The sequence below is a fragment of the Oncorhynchus kisutch genome, linkage group LG4 (assembly GCF_002021735.2).
Source record: "Oncorhynchus kisutch isolate 150728-3 linkage group LG4, Okis_V2, whole genome shotgun sequence".
NCBI lineage: Eukaryota > Metazoa > Chordata > Actinopteri > Salmoniformes > Salmonidae > Oncorhynchus > Oncorhynchus kisutch.
Genome location: NC_034177.2, coordinates 36,045,023 through 36,072,782, shown reverse-complemented (window position 1 = coordinate 36,072,782; position 27,760 = coordinate 36,045,023). Strand labels below are relative to the sequence as shown.

The window sequence follows — 27,760 nt, the reverse complement described above, 5'->3', positions numbered from 1 at the left end:
TCAATGAGACACGGTCAGGTCTCTGACGACCTCCCTATAGGCTGCCTCATCTTTGTCGGTGATCAGGCCTACCACTGTTGTGTTATTAGCAAACTTAATGATGGTGTTGGAGTTGTGCCTGGCCGTGCAGTCATGAGTGAACAGGGAGGACAGGAGGGGACAGGAGGGGACTGAGCAGCTCAAAAGCCGAGGCGATAAGTAGTAGCGGGTAGCAGTTCTTAACCGTGATGTCATTGAGGCCCTAGTAGTCAATGTACGGGCGCAGAATTTTGTCCTTCTTCTCAACAAAGAAGAAACCTGCGCCGGCGGGGGAGGTGTATAACTGTATAGTCTCACTGTGGTTCCCGGACACACGCGGGTGAATAGGAGTAGTATTGTGGGTAACCCTGCCTATAGAGCGCCCATTCAGTGCTCTAACGTCCAGGGGACTGGAGTGAGGCTGAGTGGGGATGCCCAGCTCAGACACCAGGGTGGCATCCATGAAACTCTTGTCGGCCCCAGAGTCCTTGAGAACCCGGAGAGATTTAGACTGGTCACCCCACAGGAGGATGGCATGGAGAGGGGTGCGAGTAAGGGCAGAAGAAAACCTCTCTGCATGGCCCACCAAAGTACTTGTACCAACTGATGAGCCTGGTCTCTTTAAAGGACAGGTAGACACATAATGACCGGCAGTTCCACAGTACAGACAACTCTGGGTGTTAAGTCTGCATAAGCGTTCGGCTGGAGACAGCCTAGCTCTGCCGAGTTGCATAGGCTCTGAAAAAGGCGAGTCAGCAGACCTCAGAGATTCTCGGCAGAACACTGGTAAGACCGGATCCTCTCAGGGATGTAGACACCAGTGACTTCCAAAGTTCCTCTAGGGCAAGGTGAGATCCTTGGGCGAGCAATTGGGACCGTAATCGGACCTCCTCTCCCTCCTACGTTCTCCTAGCCGGCCATCGATCCGGATGGTCAAGGCGATGAGCGAATCGAGATCCGTAGGCAGCTCCCCGGCTGCGAGCCTGTCCTTAACCTCCTCCGATAATCCATGAAGGAATGTGTGAATCAGGGAGTCCGGGTTCCAGGCACTCTCGGTAGCCAAAGTGGGGAAAGTCCAACGTGTGCATAGTCCCTCACACTGCGGGAGTCTTGGCGAAGCTGAAGTAACTTCCGGGCTGACTCTCTCCCGGACAACCGAGAATCTAAAACTTTTTTTCACCTCAGCCACGCACTCATCCAGGCTGAAACGCATGGCAGATTGTTGTTCCCACACCCCAGTAGCCCAGGCGAGAGCGCTCCAGGACATTAGCGTTATGAGATAAGCTATCTTTGAGCGGTCCGAGGGGAAGGACAAGGACTACAGCTCGAAGATGAGGGAACACTGGGAGAGAAACACCCGACGGGTTCCTGACCCTCCAGCGACGCAATCTGGAGTAGGTAAGCAGGGTTCTCGGGAAGCCGGGGTGGCCTGGAGAGACGCACTGCTGACAGTGGTGTTACTGGGGGGCTGGGATGCTACTGTCGTGGCCGGCGGCCGCACAGATAATCCGCGGAATTGCTCCAGCAATGTATTCAAAGCACAGTCATGGCGGTCTGCCAAGGTCTGGAATCCATCCATAAGACCTCGGAGTAACTCCTCGCGTCTCCCAATGGTGGCTCCTTGAGTGAAGATGGCGTTGCGGATCTGGTCTGAGTCTGTTGGGTCAGTCATGGCCAGTTCATACTGTCAGACCTCAGGATAAGACCCAGATGCAGACAGTTCGAAGTAACAAAAGTTTATTACAAAAATAAGTGGCTGTCAAACGACAGGTCAAGGGCAGGCAGAGGTCTGTGATCCAGATCAGAGTCCGAAAGGTACAGAACGGCAGGCAGGGTCAGGGCAGGCAGAGGTCAGTTATCCAGAGCAGTGTCACAAGGTACAGAACGGCAGGCGGGCTCAGTGTCAGGGCAGGCAGAACAGTGAAAACTAGAAAACAGGGACAAGAGAGAAAAACAGGAGTACGGGTAAAACGCTGGTAGGCTTGATGGGACAAGATGAACTGGCAACAGACAAACACAGGGATAAATGCACAGTGGATAACTGGGAAAATGGGCGACACCTGGAGGGGGGTGGAGACAAGCACAAGACAGGTGAAACAGATCTGGGTGTGACAGTTATTGCACACCATGCACCATTATGTGACTTATTAAGCACATTTTTACTCCTGACCATATTAAGGCTTGCCATAACAAAAGGGTTGAATACTTATTGACTCAAAACATTTCAGCTTTTAATGTTCTATTCATTTGTAAAAAGTTCAAAAACCTAATTCCATTTTGAGAAAAGGGATACCTAATCAGTTGCACAACTGAATGCATCTTCTGCATTTAACCCAACCCCTCTGAATCAGAGCAGTGCGGGATTAGTTGACGTCTTCGGCATCCAGGGAGAAGTTGTTGTGGGGGTTAACTGCCTTGGCCAGAACAGATGATTTTTCCATCTTGCAACCTTTCAGTTACAGGCCCAAAGCTATTAACCTCTAGGCTACCTGCCACCCCAGGGTATTGTGTGTAGGCCAGTGACACAAAATATACATTTATTTCATTTAAAATTTAGGCTGTAACAACAAAATGTGGAAAAAGTGAAGGGGTGTGAATACTTTCTGAATACACTACTTTGTATCCCTCATTTACTGAAGTGTTTCCAATATGTTGGCAGTTACCTGTAAATACACACACAGACATACACACAATGCCTGAGACACCGGGCGTAAGTGGACTTTATTATCCTGCAATGGATGGTTGTGTCACCTGACATCTCCAGTGACTGCCCCTCCAAATTCCCAACAAACGGCCCCGCTCTATTATATGTGGCTGGCTGTGTGGCTGGCTCTCTGTGTGGGTAGGAGGAGGAGAGAAGAGCTTCATTATAGCTGCTGGAACTGATATACACTCGGATTCCTCTTGTCTACCCACTGGGAACAAACTGGTGGAATCAACATTTTTTTTCAATGTATTGTGACGTGGAATCCATGTGGAAAATAAATTGGATTTGCAAAAAGTCATCAATGAAATTGTACCTTTGAAACAACATCAGATCTTCAACGTTATATTCACTATCAGAAAAAATATATATTGTTTGGGCAGTATCTCCTACTGGAGAGTCTACAGTTATCCCTTTGGTATCCATCCAGGTTTTTTTTTAAATTTTATTTAACTAGACAGGTCAGTTAAGAACAAATTCTTATTAAGAAGATGGCCTACCAAAAGGCCTCCTGCGGGGATGGGGGCCTGGGATTTAAAATAAATACAATATAAATATAGGACAAAACACACATCACAACAAGAGTGACAACACTACATAAGGAGAGACCTAAGACAACAACATAGCAAGGTAGCAACACATGACAACAACATAGTAGCAACACAACATGGTAGCAGCACAAAACATGGTACAAACATTATTGGGCACAGACAACAGCACAAAGGGCAAGAAGGTAGAGACAACAATACATCACACAAAGCAGCCACAACTGTCAGTAAGAGTGTCTATGATTGAGTCTTTGAATGAAGAGATTGAGATAAAACTGTCCAGTTTGAGTGTTTGTTGCAGCTCGTTCCAGTCTCCATAATCTAGCATGGGTAGGATGGTCATCTGAATCAGGGTTAGCTTGGCAGCTGGGGTGAAAGAGGAGCGATTACAATAGAGGAAACCAAGTCTAGATTTAACTTTAGCCTGGAGCTTTGATATGTGCTGAGAGAAGGACAGTGCACCATCTAGCCATATTCCCAAGTACTTGTGTGAGGTGACTACCTCAAGCTCTAAACCCTCAGAGATAGTAATAACACCTGTGGGAAGAGGAGCATTCTTCTTACCAAACCACATTACCTTTGTTTCAGAGGTGTTCAGAACAAGGTTAAGGGTAGAGAAAGCTTGTTGGACACTAAGAATGCTTTGTTGGAGAGCATTTAACACAAACTCCAGGGAGGGGGCAGCTGAGTATAAGACTGTGTCATCTGCATATAAATGGATGAGAGAGCTTCCTACTGCCTGAGCTATCTTGTTGATGTAAATTGAGAAGTGCGTGGGGCCTAGGATCGAGCCTTGGGGTGCTCCCTTGGTGACTGACTGTGGCTGAGACAGCAGATTTTCTGACTTTATACACTGTACTCTTTGAGAGAGGTAGTTAGCAAACCAGGCCAAAGACCCCTCAGAGACACCAATACTCCTTAGCTGGCCCATGAGAATGGAAAATAGCAGCACGACATTGCTTAGAATCAAGGGAAATTGTGACATCATTGAGGATCTTTAAGGTTGCAGTGGCAAATCAAATTAAATCATCAAATTCAATTATATTAGTAACATGCGCCGAATACAACAGGTGTAGACCTTACAGTGAAATGCTTACTTACGAGACAATAACAAACAATGCAGTTTAAAAAAATACGGATAAGAATAATAAACAAAAGTAACAAGTAACAAGTAATTAAAGAGCAGCAGTAAAATAACAATAGCGAGACTATATACAGAGGGGTACCACTACAGTTTAATGTGTAGTTGAGGTAATATGTACATACAGGTAGAGTTATTAAAGTGACTATGTATAGATGATGACAACAAAGAGTAGCAGCTGTGCAAAAGAGGGGGGGCAATGTAAATAGTCTGGGTAGCCATTTGATTAGGTGTTCAGGAGTCTCATGGCTTGGGGTAGAAGCTGTTTAGAAGCATCATGGACCTGGACTTGGTGCTCCGGTACAGCTTGCCGTGCGGTTGCAGAGAGAACAGTCTATGACTTGGTTAAAAAGGCTGGAGATAGGCTTGGCGATGATAGGGGCAGCAACCTTAAAGAAGAAAGGGTCTAAAGCATCTGACCCAAGTTTAAGGAGCTCCTTTAGCACCTCGGACTCAGTGACTGCCTGCAGGGAGAAGCTGTGTAGCTGGGTAGGGAAAAAGAGGGAGAAGCATCGGGGATAGTCGCATTGGAAGAGGTGGGAGATGAAGAAATGTTGGACGGGCAAGAAGGCAAAAAAAAAAAAGTGGTGATTAAGAGCTCAGCCATGTGCTTCTTGTCAGTAACAACCACATCATCAACATTAAGGGACATGGGCAGCTGTGAGGAGGAGGGTTTATTCTCCAGGTCTTTAACTGTTTTCCAGAACTTCTTGGGGTTAGACCCACAGAGAAAGAACTGCTCCTTTAAAGTAACTAGCTTTGGCCTTCCGGATAGCCTGAGTGCACTTATTTCTCACTTGCCTGAACGATGGCCAGTCAGCCTGAGTATGCGTGTGCCGAGCCTTCCGCCAATGCAACTCTTGAGGTGGAGTAACTCTACAAGATCACGGTCAAACCAGGGACTGAACCTGTTTTTAATTCTTATATTCTTTATGGGGGCGTGTTTGTTATCAATACCACTGAAAATATTAAAAAGGAAGGTCCATGCGTCTTCGACAGAGGAGATCAAGCTGATTCTATTCCATTTTTACAGAGGCCAGTTCATGAAGGAAAGCTTACTTATTCAAGTTTTTTAGCAAGCGTCTATGTCAAATCAGGACAGGTCATTTCACTGAGCAGCCATTACGAACACAGGTACAAACAGTGATCACTAAGGTTATTACAGAATAACCAATTCCAGCCCTGCTTAGCTTTGATATTTGTCACTGACAACTACCAATGTGCTTATCGGAGAATGATTTTAACAAATAAATAGATTCACTGTTGCTATCGAAGTCATTCCAATGGGTCGTTTTAACACAGAAAATGAAATGTAACCATACCTTTTAAGTCAAATATATAATCAATGATAATATTTAACTGTGATGTAGTACTCGAGTCCTCAACTTGGACTCGACCATTGGTGACTCTGACTCGCCTTCTCGACCATTGTTTACTCGGACTCGCCTTCTCATGACTTGTAATTGCTTGGACTGGATAGGCTACTTTCATAAGCAGAATATTAGCTAAACTGAGTGCGCAGCGCATCGATGGTTCTGTTCTCTAGCAGTGGGAAGGAAGAACACACAGTCTAAATCAGCTGGTGAGCTGCGGGGGAGCAGGTATAGATTGTGGGCAGGCAGGCTCCACTCCGACTCCACCTACGATCATAGGCTAAACATCATGCAAGAGACTCATTTGCTTTCCTCGTAACCACCAGTCAACAGCCTACTATTTACAGAGCCTTCAGAAAGTATTCACACTTTTACTTCTTCCACATTTTGTTGCGTTACAGCCTGAATTTAAAATGTATTCAATTGAACATTTGTGTCACTGATCTACACGCAATACCTAATAATGTCAAAGTGGAATTTTGTTTGTAGAATTTATATTAAATGAATAGATTTAAATTAAAGCTGAAATGTCTTGAGTCAATAAGTATTCAACCCCTTTGTTATGACAAGCCTACAGTAAATAAGTACAGGAGTAAAAAATGTCTTAATAAATCGCATAATAAGTTGCATGGACTCATTCCATGTTCAATAATAGTGGTTAACCAGGTTTTGACAAGTCTCCCTTTAGTCAACCTACACACATATCAGTGGGCAATTATAAAAAAGTGAGAGCTTGACTTACAATTTATTTATGCAGTAAATAAGAAATTAAACACAGGTATTGAGTAAAACTGTGTAAAACTAGTGATGAATTGTAAATTAGTTGTTGTTTTTTCACGAAGTTGTGGCGATATACTGTGACTCCGACTCGAGCACTGGAGAATTTGGACTCGACTTGGACTTGAGGTTTAGTGACCCGACAACAACAATGCTATTTAGGTCCATATAGCGTTTGCAAAGTCATTAACAGCTGTTGTTTCAATTTAACCCAGGGTTCAAGAATAAGACTAAATCAAATCAAATATATTTAAAGTGCATTTAAAGTTTGATTAAATGCAGTCCTATTCTTTAACTTAGATGTTTGTTTGAGATGGAGACGTGAATCCAACATGTCAATTATACATTTGTAAACAAATTGGATGCTTTTTAAATACTTGAGCCGACATTGTGAAAAATCTGTCGATTTGCCCTTGAGCAAGGTACTTAATCTTAATTTGCTCCAGGGGCACCGTACTACTATGACTTACCCTTTAAAACAAAACATTTCACGGCACCTATCTGGTGCATGTGACAATAAAACATATTTATGAAGCACAGTGAAAAGACATGACGTTGTTGTATAAATACAAAATATCTGACATTGTATTTCCATTTTAACTTTGTTGTGCTTTAAATGGTTGAAAGTGCAGTGATAACCCATTTTAATGACTACACCAAAAATCAAACATTGTTTTCCAATTGGAACTTGGTTGTTCTATTAGATGGTTGAAAGCATAGTGATAACACATTGGGGATTCAACAAATGTTTAGTTTTTTAGTACAAACCTGTGGTTTAGAGCTGTGCCTTCACTCAACATGCACTGTCTATCCACCCCCATACCAGTACTACACATGCTTTCCACTTCTGCTTGTCTCGGTTCTTCCTTGCTTACCCTTATCACTATGACTACCATTAGTGTTAACCTTGCTTCCTTTCTGCCAACGCAGCAACAGGAAATATGTGTCACCTGCGATATGAGCTGCTGCTAGTTTGATAGAGAGGATGTTTGCCATCTCATGTTTCATATCTCTAGTTGTGAGGCCATATCTATGATTCTCTGTAGGGCAGGGTTCCCCAACTGGCACCTCCAAGTTTTCTGAGCAAAGAAAATCATTTCAAAGTTATTATTAGAACATTTTAAAAAGACTGTAAAAACACCAGCATATCAGCTCCAAGTGATTTCAATCTGTTCCAAAGTATTTCCATGCATAATAGAGAGTACGTTTGGGTGGTATAACGTATATACCGTATACCGGGGTATTTGGAAATAGCCACAGGATTGTTTTTCAATATCACCAAATGCTGACGTTTTTTTACTCTATCTTCATATTTGTAGCTACTTTTTATGCAAAAACACCTGCAGTCTACTTGTTTAATACGTTAGGAGATAAAGCAGATTGTGTTCCTCATTTCACCTGTCACATTATTTTATATTATGAAGCTTACCGTAGTTCCCCAGAACAGTTGAGCCAGTCACGTGCTTGTTTGTAAATAGCACACTGGTAGAAGGCAGGAGCAGGTGAGTCCAGCTGTGTATTGACAGGGGTCGTGTTTTAAATTGAAAGTCAAGAGTGTTTTTGTGCTTCAATAGAAGTTTTCCCTCACAGAAAATACATTAAAGCAACACATTCGGCAGAAAATAGCTTCATTTTTATCAGATGACAACAGAAGTGCAACGCTATTTGGCTGGCAGCCACACAAGTAAATGAGCCTACAGTGAAAAAGTTATTGTCCTGTTGAAAAACAAATGATAGTCCCACTAAGCGCAAACCAGATGGGAAGGCGTATCGCTGCAGAATGCTGTGGTAGCCATGCTGGTTAAGTGTGCCTTGAATTCTAAATAAATCACTGACAGTGTCACCAGCAAAGCACCCCCAAACTATCACACCTCTTCCTCCATGCTTCACGGTGGGAACCACACATGCAGAGATCATCTGTTCACCTAATCTGCATCTCAAAAAGGCACTGCGGTTGGAACCAAAAACATCAAATTGGACTCATCAGACCAAAGGACAGATTTCCACTGGTCTAACATCCATTGTTCATGTTTCTTGGCCCAAGCAAGTCTCTTCTTCTTATTGGTGTCTTTTAGTAGTGGTTTCTTTGTTGCAATTCGACAATGAAGGCCTGATTCACGCAGTCTCCTCTGAACAGTTTATTTTGAGATGTGTCTGTTACTTGAACTCTGTGAAGCATTTATTTGGGCTGCCATTAGGCTGGTAACTCTAATGAATTTATAATCTGCAGCAGAGGTAACTCTGGGTCTTCCTTTTCTGTGGCGGTTCTCATGAGAGCCAGTTTCATCATTGCGCTTGATGGTTTTGCGACTGCAGTTGAATAAACTTTCAAAGTTTGACTGACGCATTGACTGACCATCATGTCTTAAAGTAATGATGGACTGTCATTTCTCTTTGCTTATTTGAGTTGTTCTTGCCACAATATGGACTTGGTCTTTTACCAAATAGGGCAATCTTCTGTATACCACCCCTACCTTGTCACAATACAACTGAATGGCTAAAACACATTAAGAAGGAAAGAAATCCCACAAATTAACTTTAAACAAGGCACACCTGTTAATTGAAATGCATTCCAGGCGACGACCTCATGAAGCTGGTTGAGAGAATGCCACGAGTGTGCAAAGCTGACATCAAGGCAAAAGGTGACTACTTTCAAGAAACTCAAATATTGCTTACTACATGATTACACATTTCATAGTTTTGATGCCTTCACTATTATTCTATGTAGAAAAATAGTCAAAATAAAGAAAATCCCTGGAATAAGTAGGTGTGTCCAAAACTTTTGACTGGTACTGTAAATGGATAACTTTATGAGCTGGATTGCCTGTCTTTGCAGTTTGTGTATTTTCTTTTGCGCTCGTTAGAATATTTAGCTAGCAGCGTCCATTGAAATGTGCTATTACTTGTGCTAATTTAGTTAGCATTCTGGCAATAGACACCGGATGGGCTTTTTTGGCACTTTTTTGTGTACTAAGTCGATAATACCATAAATCACAGAGAAGGACGGTATGACGATTAGAAAATCTGGATACCGCCCAACACTAATAGAGAGATATACACAGGTGTGGAAAGCATTCCACAGGGATTGCTGGATGTCCTTCGGGTGGTGAACCATTCTTGATACACATGGGAAACTGTTGAGCGTAAAAAAAACTAGCAGCGTTGCAGTTCTTGACACACTCATACTGATGCGCCTGGCACCTACTACCATACCCTGCTCAAAAGCACTTAAATATTTTGGCTTGCCCATTCACCTTCTGAATGACACACGCACAATCCATGTCTCAATTTTCTCAAGGCTTAAAAATCCTTCTTTAACCGTTCTCCTCCCCTTCATCTAGACTGACTGAAGTGGATTTGACAAGGGATATCAATAAGCGATCATAGCTTTCACCTGGATTCACGTGGTCAGTCTGTCATTGAAAGAGAAGGTGTTTCTAATGTTTTGTACACTCACTGTATGTGATCGTATACAAATGTAAGCACGGTTAAAATTATTGTCTTAGTCAAATATTATCTGTTAAGGCTTCTTACAGTCAATTTGCAGTCTGGCTGAAGCCTGGACTGCCCTGTTATTCGATTAGCCTTTAGCTAGCTAGCTGCCCTACCTCTGTGTCCTGAATAAGAATGCCTACTTTGTCTGGGAATAGCCTATTTCCCAGGTGCTCAAAGTGCTTTACATACTAAAGGTAGGAAGTTAAGGACTCACCTCAACTACTAACATGTAGCACCCATGTGAGTGATGCCATGGCAGCTGTATTGCACCAGAAGGTTGTACCAGTCCGTGCAGTACAGTACCATTGTCCTTTTAGCTCCCTGCTCTGCCTCTGTCTGGTGGATGAGAATCATTACTCTGGTTTCTTAACCCCCCAGAATACAACGCTATTTAGCCAGTGGTTAGCCCTGATGTGGGCGGCCTTCACACAAATTGGGTTTTTCGTGCAGAGCTGAAAGTAAAGGTCATATTCAATCAGATATCCCCCATGACTCATTAATGAGAATTTGTTTGTAGAAATTATGTAGCCAAGGGGGAACGGACTAGAGTGCTGGCTGACTGGCTGATCTGGACATGCAAATGACTTGTTTGTACACACTGAGACCCATGTGCATATGCAACTCAATGTATAAACACACACACACACGCATGCACTAACAAATATAAACACACACGCACACAAACTCACAAGCAAACCTATGTACTTGTACACTCACCTCATACACAATAATAGTTCACACTTATTTTCTTCACACATGGTTACACACACACGCACCTTGATCATATCCAAGGAAATATGCTGCTATCTCGATGCCCCAGTAGCTTTTGCTATCTTCCTTCCTGCATCCTATCCCCATGACAACCAGTTGAAAAGTTTGGCCCAGGGAGTCATACAAACCTGGCCTGCATTTCCTGCTTTCTCTCTGTCAGCATACATTCTTCCTAATGGGACTGAGTGTGCTTCTCTCTCTCTCTTTCCCTCTCCCCCTCTCTCGCTCACTCTCTCTCTCTTTCTACTTCAGACTGAACTCCCTCCCTGCCCCTCAGACAATTGCGCTCCAGCAAAGAGGTCAGCCAGAGCCATGTTAATACTGCCGCTCACTTTGACAAAGCATTCAACATCTACAGCACTCAGAGAAAAAAAGCCTAATATCTCCATGTTCTTGTAATACATTATTACATTAAGTTATTTGGTTACTGTGTTGCAAAGCCAATGCAAGGTCAATCCCCTTTACAAATGAAGCATTTTTCACATTACATCTGTGTCCCAAATGAACACGTCGAATACAGAACTCCTGAAATGCAGTGTTTTGTGTGCTTATTGTTTACAGATGGCGCCGACAGATATGGCAGATCTGCTTCTAGCTCCTAAGGGTGGAAAATAGGTTGTGTGCGTGTCTCAGTAGTTTGGTAGTTTGCACCTACATACATACATACATACATACATACATACATACATACATACATACATACATACATACAAACACATACAAACATACATACATACAGTGGGGGAAAAAAAGTATTTAGTCAGCCACCAATTGTGCACGTTCTCCCACTTAAAAAGATGAGAGAGGCCTGTAATTTTCATCATAGGTACACTTCAACTATGACAGACAAAATGAGAAAAAAAATCCAAAAAATCACATTGTAGGATTTTTATTTATCACATTGTAGAATTTATTTGCAATTTATGGTGGAAAAAAACTTTTGTTATTGACCAAATACTTAATCTCAATACTTTGTCATTGCCAACAAAGGGTATATAACAGAGGTCAAACGTTTTCTGCAAGTCTTCACAAGGTTTTCACACACTGTTGCTGGTATTTTGGCCCATTCCTCCATGCAGATCTCCTCTAGAGCAGGGATGTTTTGGGGCTATTGCTGGGCAACACGGACTTTCAACTCAAGATTTTCTATGGGGTTGAGATCTGGAGACTGGCTAGGCCACTCCAGGACCTTGAAATGCTTCTTACGAAGCCACTCCTTCGTTGCCCGGGCGGTGTGTTTGGGATCATTGTCATGCTGAAAGACCCAGCCACGTTTCATCTTCAATGCCCTTGCTGATGGAAGGAGGTTTTCACTCAAAATCTCACGATACATGGTCCCATTCATTCTTTCCTTTACACGGATCAGTCGTCCTGGTCCCTTTGCAGAAAAACAGCCCCAAAGCATGATGTTTCCACTCCCATGCTTCACAGTAGGTATGGTGTTCTTTGGATGCAACTCAGCATTCTTTGTCCTCCAAACTTTTTTTTTTACCAAAAAGTTATATTTTGGTTTCATCTGAACATATGGCATTCTCCCAATCCTTCTTCTGGCTCATCCAAATGCTCTCTAGCAAACTTCAGACGGGCCTGGACATGTACTGGCTTAAGCAGGGGGACACGTTTGACACTGCAGGATTTGAGTCCCTGGCGGCGTAGTGTGTTACTGATGGTAGGCTTTGTTACTTTGGTCCCAGCTCTCTGCAGGTCATTCACTAGGTCCCCCCGTGTGGTTCTGGGATTTTTGCTCACCTTTCTTGTGATCATTTTGACCCCACGGGGTGAGATCTTGCGTGGAGCCCCAGATCGAGGGAGATTATCAGTGGTCTTGTATGTCTTCCATTTCCTAATAATTGCTCCCACAGTTGATTTCTTCAAACCAAGCTGCTTACCTATTGCAGATTCAGTCTTCCCAGCCTGGTGCAGGTCTACAGTTTTGTTTCTGGTGTCCTTTGACAGCTCTTTGGTCTTGGTCATAGTGGAGTTTGGAGTGTGACTGTTTGAGGTTGTGGACAGGTGTCTTTTATACTGATAACAAGTTCAAACAGGTGCCATTAATACAGGAAATGAGTGGAGGACAGAGGAGCCTCTTAAAGAAGAAGTTACAGGTCTGTGAGAGCCAGAAGTCTTGCTTGTTTGTAGGTGACCAAGTACTTATTTTCCACCATAATTTGCAAATAAATTCATAAAAAATCCTACAATGTGATTTTCTGGTTGAAGTGTACCTATGATGAAAATTACAGGCCTCTCATCTTTTTAAGTTGGAGAACTTGCACAATTGGTGGCTGACTAAATACTTTTTTGCCCCACTGTACATACATACATGTAAATGTGTTCTATGTATGGAGAGGAGAGCAGAGGAGAGGAGAGCTAACGGGGCTTACTGGTCCATGCCCTCTTCGTGGAGTTTAACCCCCAACCTTATCGAAGGAGGGAGAGAGGGGAAGAGAGGTGGGAGAGAGGGAAGATGGTGAGAGAAGGAGAGAGAGAGAGGTGGTGATGGCATGGACAAAGGACAGAGAGAGAAAAAGGGGGAGATGGGAATATAGGCAGAAAAAGTAAGGGGATGAAAATTAATAAATCCCAGAAAGCTGGCTGTTTGGCCCTGATCCTTCCAGCTCCACCACAATGTCTCTGAGCTTGTGTGTGTGTCTGCGAAACGTGCATGCAACATGTGTTTCTTTTCTCTCGCTTTCTCTCTCTCGCTTCATCTCTCCCTTGTCCCTCCATGTCCTCCCGGGGCCAGTGGGAGTGTGGAGCTTATGGAAAGTCTGTGTCATGGAGGAGAGGCCAGAGAGGATTGTGGGGCTTACAGAGGGAGTGTGTGTGTGGTTTAATATCTGTTGTTACAGCTCTGTCTCAGACACACTCCTCACACACCACAGAGGAGAAGAGACCATCTATTTCAACATTAATGGAACACCTTTCTTTATTACACATATTGATAATAAAAAATACATCTGAACTGAGAGAAGTAAGTAGGAGAGGAAAAGGAAAGAGAGGAAAGACAAATGTAGAAGAGGAGGAAGGGGAGGGGCTAGAAAAAGATAGTAGAGGAGCAAAGAAGAAGAGAGAGCAGTAGAAGGATGGGGAGAGGAGTGCAGAGGGATGTAGAATAGGTCTGGTGCAGCCCAGACGCTTAATGGATGACTGATCAATGAGCTTCTGCAATTAATACCACAGACCAGGATGAAATATTGATTAAGGCCTTGCTCTCTTTCTTTCTTCCTCTCTCTCCCCTCTCTTTCTCCTCTCTCTGTCTTTCTACTTCAGATTGAACTCCCTCCCTGCCCCTCAGACAGTTGCGCTCCAGCAAAGCGGCTTCCCTGAAATCTACAAAAGAAAAATAAATGCTAATGTGCCGTTGTAGAGCACACATTGTCGGATGCACTGAGTTGAAACAAGGCTATTAGAAGATATGAGCCCCTCTTTATTGGAGAGATCTATCGCTGCACTAAACAACACTCATTCTCTACACCAAGTAGCCTGTCTGTATCGCTCTGTCTTACCATCCGTTAAAAAAGCCAGCTTTCTAAATGCAGATGCGTTCGAAATGATGTTTTCATAATTGATATTGCACACACTTGTCTTGACAGAAGGTTGCTGGCCCTGTGGCATCACCAACTAGGAAAACATTTGCTCATAATGCCTTGATGGTTTATGATGTAGGCTGATTGAAATGTTGTTATTTTCAATCATTGTAAATACGTACAGCATATGGGAGTCACTCACTGCTCCTCTTTTGCGCATCGGTAACATTGCTTGAACGTTGTTGGCCTGGCATGATCATAAAGTTCCATTAAAGTTTCAGGGCCAAGAGAAAGCAAGGCTGAAGGCTGCTTTTTAGGTCCAACCTACTGTAGGTTGTTCTCCCTCAGAAGGTTATTGTATTGTATGGCGCCAGACTGGGCCAGGACTCTGAAGGGGACAGATTGATTAGTTTGATCTTCCAGCCTCCTAGCAGACTGCCTCAGTCTCTGGCTGCCCTCCTTTCTTTCACCCAGACTCCATCACCCATCGATTTTCCTTCCCTCACAAACGCACAGGCAAGGTCAGATAATGTCCTTTCAACTCCTGGTCCTCTCTCACCGACGACGATGCGCAGCCTATAGGGAGGAGGTCAGTGACCTGGCAGTGTGGTGCCAGGACAACAACCTCTCCCTCAACAACAGTAAGAATAAGGAGCTTATCATGGACTTCAGGAAACGGAGGGCCGAGCACGCCCCCATCCACATTGACGTAGCTGAAGTTGAGCAGGTCAAGAGCTTCAAGTTCTTTGGTGTCCACATCATTAAGGAATTATTATGGTCCACAGCCACCAAGACAGTCATGAAGAAGGCACGATAACACCTCTATCCGCTCAGGAGACTGAAAAGATTAGGCATTGGCCCTCAGATCCTTAAAAAGTTCTACAGCTGCACCATTGAGAACATATTGACTGGCTGGATCACTGCTTGGGATTGCAACTGCTTGGCATCCGACTGAAAGGCTCTACAGAGGGTAGTGCGTACGGCCCAGTACATCCCTGGGGCTGAGCTCCCTGCCATCCAGGACCTCTATACCAGGCGGTGTCAGAGGACCTCAAGTACCCCTGCACATCGACTTGGTACTGGTACTCTGTGTATATAGCCAACGATTCGGAACTCATTGTGTATTTATTCCTCATGTTTATTATTTTTCTATTATTAAAAAAATTAATATATATATATATGCATTGTTGGGAAGGGCCTGTAAGTAAGCATTTCACAGTTTGTCTACAACAGTTTACAGTTTATGAAGCATGTGACATAACATTTGATTGGATTTGAAGAAACAATCATGTGTTTTAATATGCGCTGCTTTTCATTGTGTCCATCTATGATAAAGGGACTCAGATGAATCTCCAGCTACTCAAAGGTTCAACAGTATGTGTACTATGCAGCAATGACCTTCGTTTGGCTGCATGAAAAGGGACAACCTTAGTATTTAATTAAAGCAATGAAAACATTTTTGCTGCTTGGAAGTTTTATGGCAAACAAATTTGATATTAAGAATGCTCTCTTGGATAAGGTTTAGGAGAGATTTGAAAGGAAAAGCACTCACCCCTGAAGTGTGCGTGCGTGCGTGGGCATGCCTCTGCGCTTGTTTGTGCTTCCGTCCATGTGTTAGTGTGTGTGTCTGTGAGATCAGGTTGTGTTTTACTGCTGGTGATAGACTTTTCTAGAGGAATCGGCCTGACTGCAGGCCATTCGGTTTCATTTTTTCCTGCTGCGCTGAACACTGCCACTAACTTTGGAAGCCATTCAACACAGAAAAAAAACTGGGGCTGGTTTTTGTAAACAACTTCTATTTAGGCTCAGAGAAAAAGGAAAAAAAACTTGGCCCGGAATGAAAGAAGTTCAACTAAGAGGGAGAGAGTCACAGGAGGGGTGGGAGAGGGAAAGAGGTAGGGGGGAGAGGTTGAAGAGCAATGCTCTGAGTGGAAAAAACAACATGGAAGTTCTTCAATTTAGAGAGGTGGAGAGCGAACAATTCCAGGCAACAAAAACAAAGAGAAACAAGGAAAATATAATAACAGGGTCTGAGTTTTATTTTGTTAAGTCTCTGCCCTCTTCACTCCCCTTATTTTACTCCAAAATTGCTTTTTTATGTCCTGAGAGCTGCACTCTGTTCTACCTGTGAAGGACGAGGCGACCTCCAACCGGATGTGATACAGTGGTTCCTCAATTAAAAGTTGTTTCATACCACGCTATAGCATGCGGTTTACTACCCACCTCCACAGGGGTGCATCTCAATGGTCTTAAATGGCTTCGTACCCACAAATCATTCTCAGCTTGAATTCTCACTTTCTTAGGAGGCCAAAAGAAACACAAACAAGACATATGTGATAGACGGGAACCTGTTTTTATTGTTTTCTACATCAAAGTGAGACGGAGTGAGAGAAAATATGAAGAAAAAACAACAACCTTTGAGTTTTCTTCATTGTTTGCTGACAAATTAGCTTTAATGTACACCTACACAGCCTGTTTAGATCCTTGCTTTTATGTTGTGCTTCAGCTCGGAGCCATGTCTTTTTTTCTCCCCAGCGTTTGTTTAATGAATGTGATATACCACCCATGCAAAATGGGCTTTAAGCGCTCAGGCCCACCTCTGTGGCAGTAAACAAAGGCTTCCAGAGTGTACGCACACACACACACCCACTCTTCAGCCAGGAGAGGAGAATATGCGGGTGCTCTGCATACCCCTCCCTCTACCACACATTATCGACACAGCTTGAAAGAGCTCATAAATCGGCCTACCACAATAGATTGTAAGGGGAGAAATGTGAGCCCCTAGCATATGAAAAATCGCTGTGGACAGGCCGATTCTCTTTTGTTATTAAGAGTGGGGAAAACACAGGGAGATGTTTGGGTGTTGGCTGGCTGAGAGGTGTACTGTGTACCCACTCAGTACATCGCCTTTAGAGGGTTTGAGGCCTTGCTTTCAAATGCTGGGTTTTACTGGAGCCGCCTGTTATGTATGCAGTGTCTGCCCACATACTGGTGGCTAACTGGTTACTGGCAGTGGTTGCTCAACTGGCTGCTAGCTATGCAACCTACTTGGTAGCTCTTGTATGAGGTGGATTACTTAGACAGAAAGTTTGATCTATACTTTAAGCACCTGAGTTATTGAGCTTTTGTGTTGCATACATTTTCCAGGGGGAATTAACCATTGACTAAAACATGTTTTCAGCTTTCTCTCTCTCTCCAGTTAGTGGATTTCTAATCTAGATAACACTCTCAGGGGTTCTGTGATTTGCACAGTAGCATGTGTGATGGCAGGTTTGGGTCACACTATGGGACAGACTCCATGTGCAAATCCAATGCACTTCTCAAAATGCCAATCCTGGCCCTAGAATGCCACTATCTGCAATGGATTGAAAAGCAGTAACCAAGTAACCCTTTCTGCTCTGAGATCTCCCCACAAGTCTCTTTCTGTGGTGTAGCAACTTCCTGCACAGTGTTTTCCTCCTCCAGAGAGGGGAGATAAATATATCTGAGGCAGGCAGCTGAGGTTCGGTGCTACTGGTGTTAAACGGTGCCGAATGATGGGGGTGGAGGCTCGTCAATCTCCTGGCTGTCCACTGAGATCTGTCCTCTGGCCCCCTCTCCATCTACCCTCCGTTAGACTGACTGGTGTTGGATCTATTCCAACGGTCCCCTCCACTATCTGTTCTCTTTTTGTCTCTGTCTGCTTTCTGCCTGCTCTCCTTCCTAACTGCTTTCCATTCTGTCTCCAACCAGTAGCTCTTAAGCTGAGGGCAGTAGGCCAATAGAGAAAGTGCAAAGAAGTACTGCAGGATAAGTAGAACTGATTAATTCACTGACCTTTAGTATGACAGAACAACAGTTCTGTATGCAAAGTGCACCATTGCCAGAATGCCAATAAGAGGATCCTTTAAGGCCATGAATGACACTCCATCAACATCCTGTAATATACAGTGGTTGTCTGGAATTGTCCCATATAACACATCCCTCTCTCCCTACCTTTCTCCTCCTCTCTCTCACTCCTTCTCTCCCGCTCTCTTCCTGTCCTGCTCTTCATCTCTCTCCTTTCTTCCCCCCCTTTCTTTCCCTCTCCTCTCCATCTCTCTCCTGCTGTCCTTCCTCCCTTATCTATCTCTCTCTCTCTCTCGCTCTCTACTTCTCTCATCCCCACAGCTCAACTCTATTATGACACACTTAAAACTGCATCCATCCATAGATATTTCTGCCATCATCCTAAATAACAGACCCTTCTCTCCCCCTCTCTCTCTCTCTCCCTATCTCCTCCCCACAGCCAAGATAAAGTCCAAGTGTGCTCCGACGTTTTTCGCCTGTGCCAACGGGATCCACTGTATCATCGGGCGCTTCCGTTGTAACGGCTTCAGTGACTGTCCTGACGGGAGCGACGAGGAGAACTGCAGTGAGTATCCCACGGCAAACACCTCCCAACCCATAATAACCCTGACAACCAAACCTCATCGTGACCCTAATATACAATTATTATGGAAACCACTCTCTATTTAGCCACATACTGTTTTCACACTCAGGTTGGTCTTCTGGACCTATAGTCAGTGCGATTTGTCCTCTTGTTAGCAGACACAGTACAGAGATAGGGATCATTTGGGAGCCAGCTGTAGTATATTATAGTGGAGGATTGGGAGAGGGATTGGTGGGAGTGGTGTCTCTGTTCCTGTCTCTCTCCATCTCAACTGAGCAGCTTTTAACGAACCAATCACTCTCCATCGTCGGAAACACTATGCATAGCCCGCAGGCCCCCACGCCGACGCGGCTTACACATCTAATCTAGCTATTTCAATGGAGCTGTTCTCCCTCCGTGTGCTCTGGGCTGGGAGCGGCACACTCTCAGAGCCGACCACATCATCTCCATTGGGTAATTGTCGGAATCGTCTCACAAGATAATTCCGCCTAATTCTGCCCAGGCTTGGAACAAAGGCCAAGCAGCACAGAGTGCAAAGAGGAATCAGAACTTTTCTGATATCTCTGATGCTAGTTGGAGTTAGATTTGTTTGTATCTAATCAAAAACCCTGATCAAATGGTTTTACCGTATTTCTCGATTCCGTGTGATGTGTTACATTTTTTCATTACTCCCCTCTTCAAATTTCTGATAATTTTGGATAGTCTAAAATCCCAATGTTTCTGTTAAATTGGACTGTGTTACAGTATATGTTTTGGATTTAGGTTCGAGGTTTCTCTTTTTTTTGTTGGACAGCTTCTGCTCTTTAGTTTAACACTTAAAGTGCCAGGCCTCGAGGGACCCCACTTTGAGCCAATGACGTGTCTTTTGGGATATCAACATTCTAACAGTCTAATAAATAAATGTAATACTATCGGGAAAATAATCCTTTGGTTGTGTTTATGAAGGTCTTAGGTAACATTAGAATACGGAAAAATATGTATTTTTACATAGTAGCATTTTTATTACTTTGTTACTGTAGGCTATGTGTAAAAATGAAAAAACACTAAAAACACAGAATTTCAAGTGAAATTTTATTCATGGTTTTGCCTTTGTACAACTATGTTAAAATAAAAGTATGTGCGTTGGAACACGGTAACAACTTGATTTTATAACGACACAACAAATGCAAATACCCAAGCCACTAAGATGCACGGTCAGCAAGACACACAGTCAAATTAATAAATGATCATTATCCTAAACATCAGTATCAGTTCAAAGTGGGGTTGATAAATAGTCAAATCAGCACGAAAGCAAAAATAGTCCATTATTGTCATTTATTGGATATATTATTTTTGGCCTCACTCGTGCTTACAGTAAAGCATCTGTCTTCTTGCAATGGCATCAGTTCGATCTCTTTTAGCTGTTATCCCTTGTCCTATAGTCGACACAAATCTTTGTCACTTTTTCTTGCTTGCAACTCTTCCCATAAACATGTCGCTTTCAGATGTCGTAGGTTCTGTTCCGTGTGCAACTGCCAGGTGAGCTGTGCGCAGTTTGGTCTCTGCACTTCTAGTGTTAAGGAGCTAGTGGTTATAAAAACAAATCAAAACAATGCCTACAGTATGTTTATCACATACCTAATCTCTAACCCCTGACCTCTAACCTCTGAGTCATGTTGTTGTACTCTCACAGCAGGTAACCCGCTGGTGTGCTTGGAGGCCCGCTTCAAGTGTCGTAACGGGCGCTGTGTGGACCGCAGCTTCCTGTGTAATGGACAAGACAACTGTCAGGACAACAGCGACGAGGAACACTGCCTCACCACCGCAGGTAAGGAGTTATATGCTACATAACTAAACGCTAAAACACGGCTACATGCTAATGACCACTGTAGAAAGGCAGCCATTCGACAGTTACATGCCAACTGCTTGAAACATAGCAGCATTGCTTGACCACTGCAGGTATGCAGCTGCATGCTAACTATGCGCAAACTACACACTATCACGGCTACAAGCTAATGGGATCACAGTCACAGGGCACCATTATTATCCTTAACAGTGTTCGCCAGGATTCAAAACTTCCTCTTACACTCCAAGCCAACTTTTGCAGTCAGAAGCAAGACTCTAGCTTGTTGTTCCTGCAGAGACAGTTGACATGTACCTCCATACACATCTCCCAGACCCCCGTGGCCTTCAGAACAGATTACAGCAGAGAAGCTCAGGGTTTACCGTGTTTATTTTCCCTCTGTGCTGAGGAGGAGAAGGGGGAATTTAATCTACATAACACACACACCCAAAGGTATACACACACACACCATCTATGTTCCCTCCCCTAGCAGTTCCTCTCTCTCTCTAAAATAATAGCTGAGCTGCTGCAGGTGACAGATAAGGCAATAATATCTGCTTTAAGACACCTGAGCTCAGCCTACAATCCTGTCTTCCTCTCCACACACACCTCTTCTTCTCCTTCACCTCTTCTACTGTCCTCTTCCCCCCCACATCCCACTTCTTCTATATATATATATTCTCCTCCAGTCCTACTCCCCACACTCACTGCTTATTTTTGTTCTCTGCATCTCTACCTCTCCTCTTCCCCCACACTCCCCTACTCTTCCCCCACACTCCCCTCCTCTTCCCCCACACTCCCCTCTTCTTCTCTTCCACTCCCCTCTTCTTCTCCTTCACCTCTCCTCTTCCCCCACACTCCCCTCTTCTTCTCTTCCACTCCCCTGTTCTTCTCTTCCACTCCCCTCTTCTTCTCCTTCACCTCTCCTCTTCCCCCACACTCCCCTACTCTTCCCCCACACTCCCCTCTTCTTCTCTTCCACTCCCCTCTTCTTCTCCTTCACCTCTCCTCTTCCCCCACACTCCCCTCTTCTTCTCTTCCACTCCCCTCTTCTTCTCTTCCACTCCCCTCTTCCCCCACACTCCCCTCTTCTTCTCTTCCACTCCCCTCTTCCCCCACACTCCCCTCTTCTTCTCTTCCACTCCCCTCTTCCCCCACACTCCCCTCTTCTTCTCTTCCACTCCCCTCTTCTTCTCTTCCACTCCCCTCTTCTTCTCTTCCACTCCCCTCTTCTTCTCTTCCACTCCCCTCTTCTTCTCTTCCACTCCCCTCTTCTTCTCTTCCACTCCCCTCTTCTTCACTTCTCCTCATCATGCTCCTTTTCTTTTTCTCTGCCTCTACTCCTTTCTTCCTCCCCCACATGTCATTTTCCTTCCCTCCTTCTCCTCTTCCTCCTCTAATCCCACCCTTACCCCCACTACAATCTTCTTCTCCTCCTCAGCCTGACCTCCTCTCCTCCTATCTTACTCTCTGGTGTCCTCCTAGCCGCCTCCCTGGATTGTGTATCTGCTAGGTCGGACATCTCCTGTAGTCAAATGCTGTTTAGGTTACCTGCCTCTAAGGTGTCTGATAATTAAATCTAGCCCACTCTCAGCATTTATATTTTTATTGTTTCATTCCTACAATCTGATTTAGGTCATTTGGCACTGTTAGGCAGCCATGAAGGATGGCCGCTATGTTGTTTATCTATTTATTTATTGCATAATTGGTTTTGGAAGGGGGGAAGTGGCAAACAATGTAATATAGCAATATACAAGCATCTATAAATGCACTGATCCAATAACTGCTAAGAGAGGGATATGAGAGATATGTAGAGGGAAGGATAGGGGGTGTAATATAGGGAGTGTACAGAGAGAGAATACGAGAAAAATAGAGAGCAATAGAAAAGGTAGGAATAAAATACATGAAAGGTTGGAAGAGAGGTAGATAGGAGAGGGATAGTGAGAATGAGAGATGGTGGAGCTGATATAGATCAAAGACAGAGGAATAGTGAAATAGAAGCCAGAGGAGGGGAATTGAATAGATAGAAGTGACTGAGAAGGACATTTAGAGAGGTGGGCAGTAGTCTGAGAGAAAGAGATTTCCCTTTCCTCTCAAATCTGTGTTTGGGTGCACAGTGTTGGAGGGGGTTAGGAACAGGACCCCCCCCCCCCCCCCCCCCCCCCCACACACACACACTCACTTGAATACTGGGGTCCAGAGAAACACTCTACATACCCAAGCACCAAACATACACACACACTAAAGCAATAATACATTCAGTATGACTCCCTGACCGTCAGCAGTTTAATATCAGGAAGTTTGTGAATGTGAAATAGTGAAAGACATGCAGAGGGCTGCTTAATGACAGACTGTGGATGAAGTATTCTCTTTGAGTTGGAAAGTTGGAGAGTTTATTTTCTAAGTAATAACATGAATTCACAGAATGGGTGAACGTTTTTTCAAATCTGCTAAGAAAGGACATTCTTTCAAAGTACAGCCATTGAATTGTCTCAGTAGACTAATGGCACAGTGTATTATGCATATGGTGATGTTGGAGTGATTCATTCTCACATCTGATGACCATCCCTGCTGAAGTTCTGAGAAATAGATGGAGAGAGAAACAAAACAAAGAGAAATAAGGTAAAGGAGGATTTGATGGTTGTGTAAGCTTTCAACTGGCTTTGTGGATTTCTGAAGACATTACATGCTTTGTCTGATCGCCGGCATCAAAGGCTTTTGTTTTGGCACGCTCCCTGTATGCGCACACCCGTCTGTCTGTGTGTGCGTGCGTGTTTGAATAATCAGCACCTCCCTCTTCAGTAGACTGTAGAAAACATAGATCATTTTTAAAGTTATCTATATTTCCACTTTTTAGAAAACATTTAACATAACCATTTTGAAATAGAGTTTATCATTAAATATTTACATTCCAAACAATATGCAGGAATTCAGAAATGCAGTGTGGATTATGCTAGTGTCTTCATGTAGAGTAGAGCTGACAAAGGCTCTGGAAAACTTCTCCATTATTGCTCTTTTTCGCATCCTCCTTCAACCAAAGCTCTGTTTCATGTCCCCAGTCCCAAACCTTACTCACATTTCAGTATCTAAGGCACATTTGAATACAGATGCAATGTTTGTTGGACACATTTGCATGTCATTTACATTCATATCCCTTCGCATCACAACAAAGCCTATTTATAACCAACTTTCCTCATCAAGGTTATCCTGCAGCATTACTTTAAGGGATCGAACCATAGTGACTTGCTATGTTTACCACTCCCCCTCACAGATAGTCACACTGTACATCCTGATTGTTTGGAGGCCTGGTGACCATTAAACTGAAGTCCTTCAATGCTAAATATGTGGCAACTACAAACACTATCATATGCAACACACACACATTTCACAAATGCAAAGATGCTGTAGAGTACACACACACACACACCAATACACCATGATATATTCAAGGCCTGCAGTCCAGTGTCATGCTGAACTGAAACCCTCTCGTCATAAATATGTCCGTTGCTGCTTCAGTAACCATACAACTGTCACAACATGTATTTGGTCAAATTACTGTCCCTGCCACCGACCCCATCAGTGTAATCAGTGGCCTACAGGTCCATAGAGGACTGTCAGATAGCCAATTAAATGTAAGAAGAGACCCAGAGGGAGCAGGGAAAGATGCTGACATTCGGGCTGTGACGGTAATTGAATAACCATGTCACTGAGGGTTATGGATGAAGACCATCATGTAAATAAAATAACCATCAAAACCATTTAAATAAACCTACGTTCATTTTAAGAGCTCAATACTTTACTGTTCGCTTCATTTTCATGGAGGTAAACTGGACCTAATAAGCCGGAGTGTCTGCTAATGATTATAAGCAATGATTTTGCCAACTGTCCATTCAACTTTCTATATCTCCTCCTCTTTCCAACTGATGATAGGTGCTATAGGCTATGGTACTTCAGTAAAATATGGTTTGATTTGTGGACTTTTATACAATTCACATTTTAATTGCTTGCTAGTATAAATCTTTCTTCTTTTCAAAAAGGTTCAAACATCTTCCGACAAGGCTGTTCTGGCTTTGTGGCCTATAATGCGCTAGCGTTGTGTCAAATGGACAATGGGCAAGTCCTCTCCAACCTGGCATGGTATAATTTGATATGGCATATTTGAATTTATAGACTAATCAACGCTGATCATGCCCAGTCCTGAATGTTGCGAAAATTCTGTGCAACTTCCAGTGTACGTTTACTGTGAACACTGAGGCTGTGCCCACTTTAAGTTACAGTTTCAGACATTGGCCAAGTAGTCTACTGTGACTATGAGATCATAATGTAGGCCTACCAGAGTGACCTACCATCAAAAACAATGGAGAAAATGCATCCCATAACATTTTAACATGGAAATTGCTGTTTTATTAATCAGCCTTCAGTAGCAGCCAATGTGTGATGTTCAATGTAGGCCTACATTCCATGAGACTTTAGACATTAACCTCTTTATCCTCTTGTCCTTCAGACAAGGATGTGACTGAAAATGTTGTTGCATTGTTTGATGCAAGAAACCACTTTACTAAATCAAATGTATTATTATTTCCATATCATTATTACAGAGAATCAGACACATTCTGCTACCCTCTGCATATTGGCTACTTGGCTGTCTCAAAATAGAACACTGCCCCTTTAAGACAAAAAAAAAAGCTTTGCTTTTCAAAGAAGTCTAGAAATATACACGTTTTGTGCTCTTGTAGGAAGCAATCACTCCTCTATTGCTGACTACAAATTATATATAACTGTGCTAATAACTCACTAACTGGCAAAGGATATGAACAAAATTTGCACATGTGGCTACATGCAGCTCTTGCTTTGATCTCAAAACAAACACATCTACTCAAGACCACAGCTGTAAACACAGTCCAGTTCAAATCCAAGTGTATTTGTCACGTTCCCCGAATACAACAGGTGTAGACCTTACAGTGAAATGCTTACTTACAGGCTCTAACCAATAGTGCGGAGAGAAAAGAAATGGTGTGTGTGTAGGTAAGTAAAGAAATAAAACAACAGTAAAAAGAAATGTGAAAATAACAGTAGCAAGGCTATATACAGACACCGGTTAGTCAGGCTTAGTGAGGTAGTATGCACATGTGGGTATGGTTAAAGTGACTATGCATATATGATGAACAGAGAGTAGCAGTAGCATAAAAGAGGGGTTGGCGGGTGGTGGGACACAATGCAGATAGCCCGGTTAGCCAATGTGCGGGAGCACTGGTTGGTCGGGCCAATTGAGGTAGTATGTACATGAATGTATTGTTAAAGTGGCTCTGCAAATATGATAAACAGAGAGTAGCAGCAGCGTAAAAGAGGGGTTGGGGGGGCACACAATACAATTAGTTTGGGTAACCATTTGGTTACCTGTTCAGGAATCTTATGTCTTGGGAGTAAAAACTGTTGAGAAGCCTTTTTGTCCTAGACTTGGCACTCCGGTACCGTTTGCCATGTGGTAGTAGAGAGAACAGTCTATGACTGGGTGGCTGGGGTCTTTGACAATTTTCAGGGCCTTCTTCTGACACCACCTGGTGTGGAGGTCCTGGATGGCAGGCAGCTTTGCCCCAGTGATGTACTGGGCCGTACGCACTACCCTCTGAAGTGCCTTGCGGTCGGAGGCCAAGCAATTGCCGTACCAGGCAGTGATGCAACCATGCTCTCAATGTTGCAGCTGTAGAACCTTTTGAGGATCTCAGGACCCATGACAAATCCTTTTAGTTTCCTGAGGGGGAATAGACTTTGTCATGCCCTCTTCACGACTGTCTTGGTGCGTTTGGACCATTCTAGTTTGTTCTTGATGTGGACACAAAGGAATTTGAAGCTCTCAACCTGCTCCACTACAGCCCCGTCGATGAGAATGGGGACGTGCTCGGTGCTCCTTTTCCTGTAGTCCACAATCATCTCCTTAGTCTTGGTTACGTTGATGGATAGGTTGTTATTCTGGCACCACCCGGTCAGGTCTCTGACCTCCTCCCTATAGGCTGTCTCGTCGTTGTCGGTGACCACTGTTGTGTCGTCAGCAAACTTAATGATGGTGTTGGAGTCGTGCCTGGCCATGCAGTTGTGGGTGAACAGGGAGTACAGGAGGGGACTGAGCACGCACCCCTGAGGAGCTCCAGTGTTGAGGATCAGCGTGGCAGATGTGTTGCTACCTACCCTCACCACCTGGGGGCGGCCCGTCAGGAAGTCCAGGTACCAGTTGCAGAGGGAGGTGTTTAGTAGTGCTTAGCTTAGTGCTGAGCTTTGAGGGTACTATGGTGTTGAACGTTGAGCTGTAGTCAATGAATAGCATTTTCACATAGTTGTTCCTTTTGTCCAGTTGGGAAAGGGCAGTGTGGAGTGCAATAGAGATTGCATCATCTGTGGATCTGTTTGGGCAGTATGCAAATTGGAGTGGATGTAGGGTTTCTGGGATAATGGTGTTGATGTGAGGTAAATAGCGCAGATTCATATATGGCAATGGTCCATTTGCAGGTAGGCCTCCTGCAGCTCTGATTGGCTGTGCCGTTGAGTTATGCGCAATAGAATCTTACTCCTATGTGTTCTGCCTATAACAAAATCTCTTGCATAGTTTGTTTTGTTCCAGTATGTTGCATTGAAAGTGGCTAATATTGCGTTGACTCGAACACAATTGCCACAGTAAAGGGAAACGTTGATAGTGTTAACTAACAGGGAAAACTCTAGAAAGTTGAGTGAATTTCAATCTCGTGCTTCTCTTTGTGGGCTGATATTTCTTCTGCATTCTGCACACCAGTCCAGGGAGCTCAGGGAGCTGCGCAGCAGTCTCAGTGCTACTGCTCACCCACGCACGTGCACAGCTTAGAGGGAACATTGCTCATGTGGTAATCTACTGCTTGTAAAACAGGCAATTTACCGTTAATCTCTCTCATTTGGTTACATTCATTTCTGTTAATGCATGTATTAATTACAGTAATTTACTGTTCTCATTCTCTGAGTGGAAACATTTACAACCTGCTACACTTATGAGAAACAAGTTTTGGTTTATTTCATAACCATCATTTATGCACTCCATGTGAACAACGAGCATGTGTCTGCTTTCTTTGTCCTGCTCATGTTGACGGAGCGTGCACGCCGATTCAAGCGTAGAAGTACCTGCCGAGCTGGGCTTCTTAGTAATGTTTC

The 27,760-nt window shown here is 43.7% G+C and overlaps 1 protein-coding gene across 2 annotated transcripts in view; it reads left to right on the top strand.

Annotated features, from left to right (window-relative positions):
- Positions 1 to 27,760, top strand: part of LOC109889484 (low-density lipoprotein receptor class A domain-containing protein 3) — a 124,014-nt gene that overhangs the window by 66,294 nt on the left and 29,960 nt on the right. Inside the window, exons 3-4 of one of the 2 annotated variants that reach the window (XM_020480935.2) lie at positions 18,622 to 18,747; positions 20,441 to 20,572. In XM_020480935.2, coding sequence (XP_020336524.1) covers positions 18,622 to 18,747; positions 20,441 to 20,572 — 258 coding nt within the window. Of the gene's footprint in view, positions 1 to 18,621; positions 18,748 to 20,437; positions 20,573 to 27,760 lie in introns of both variants that reach the window. The other variant, XM_020480934.2, reaches the window with a different exon arrangement.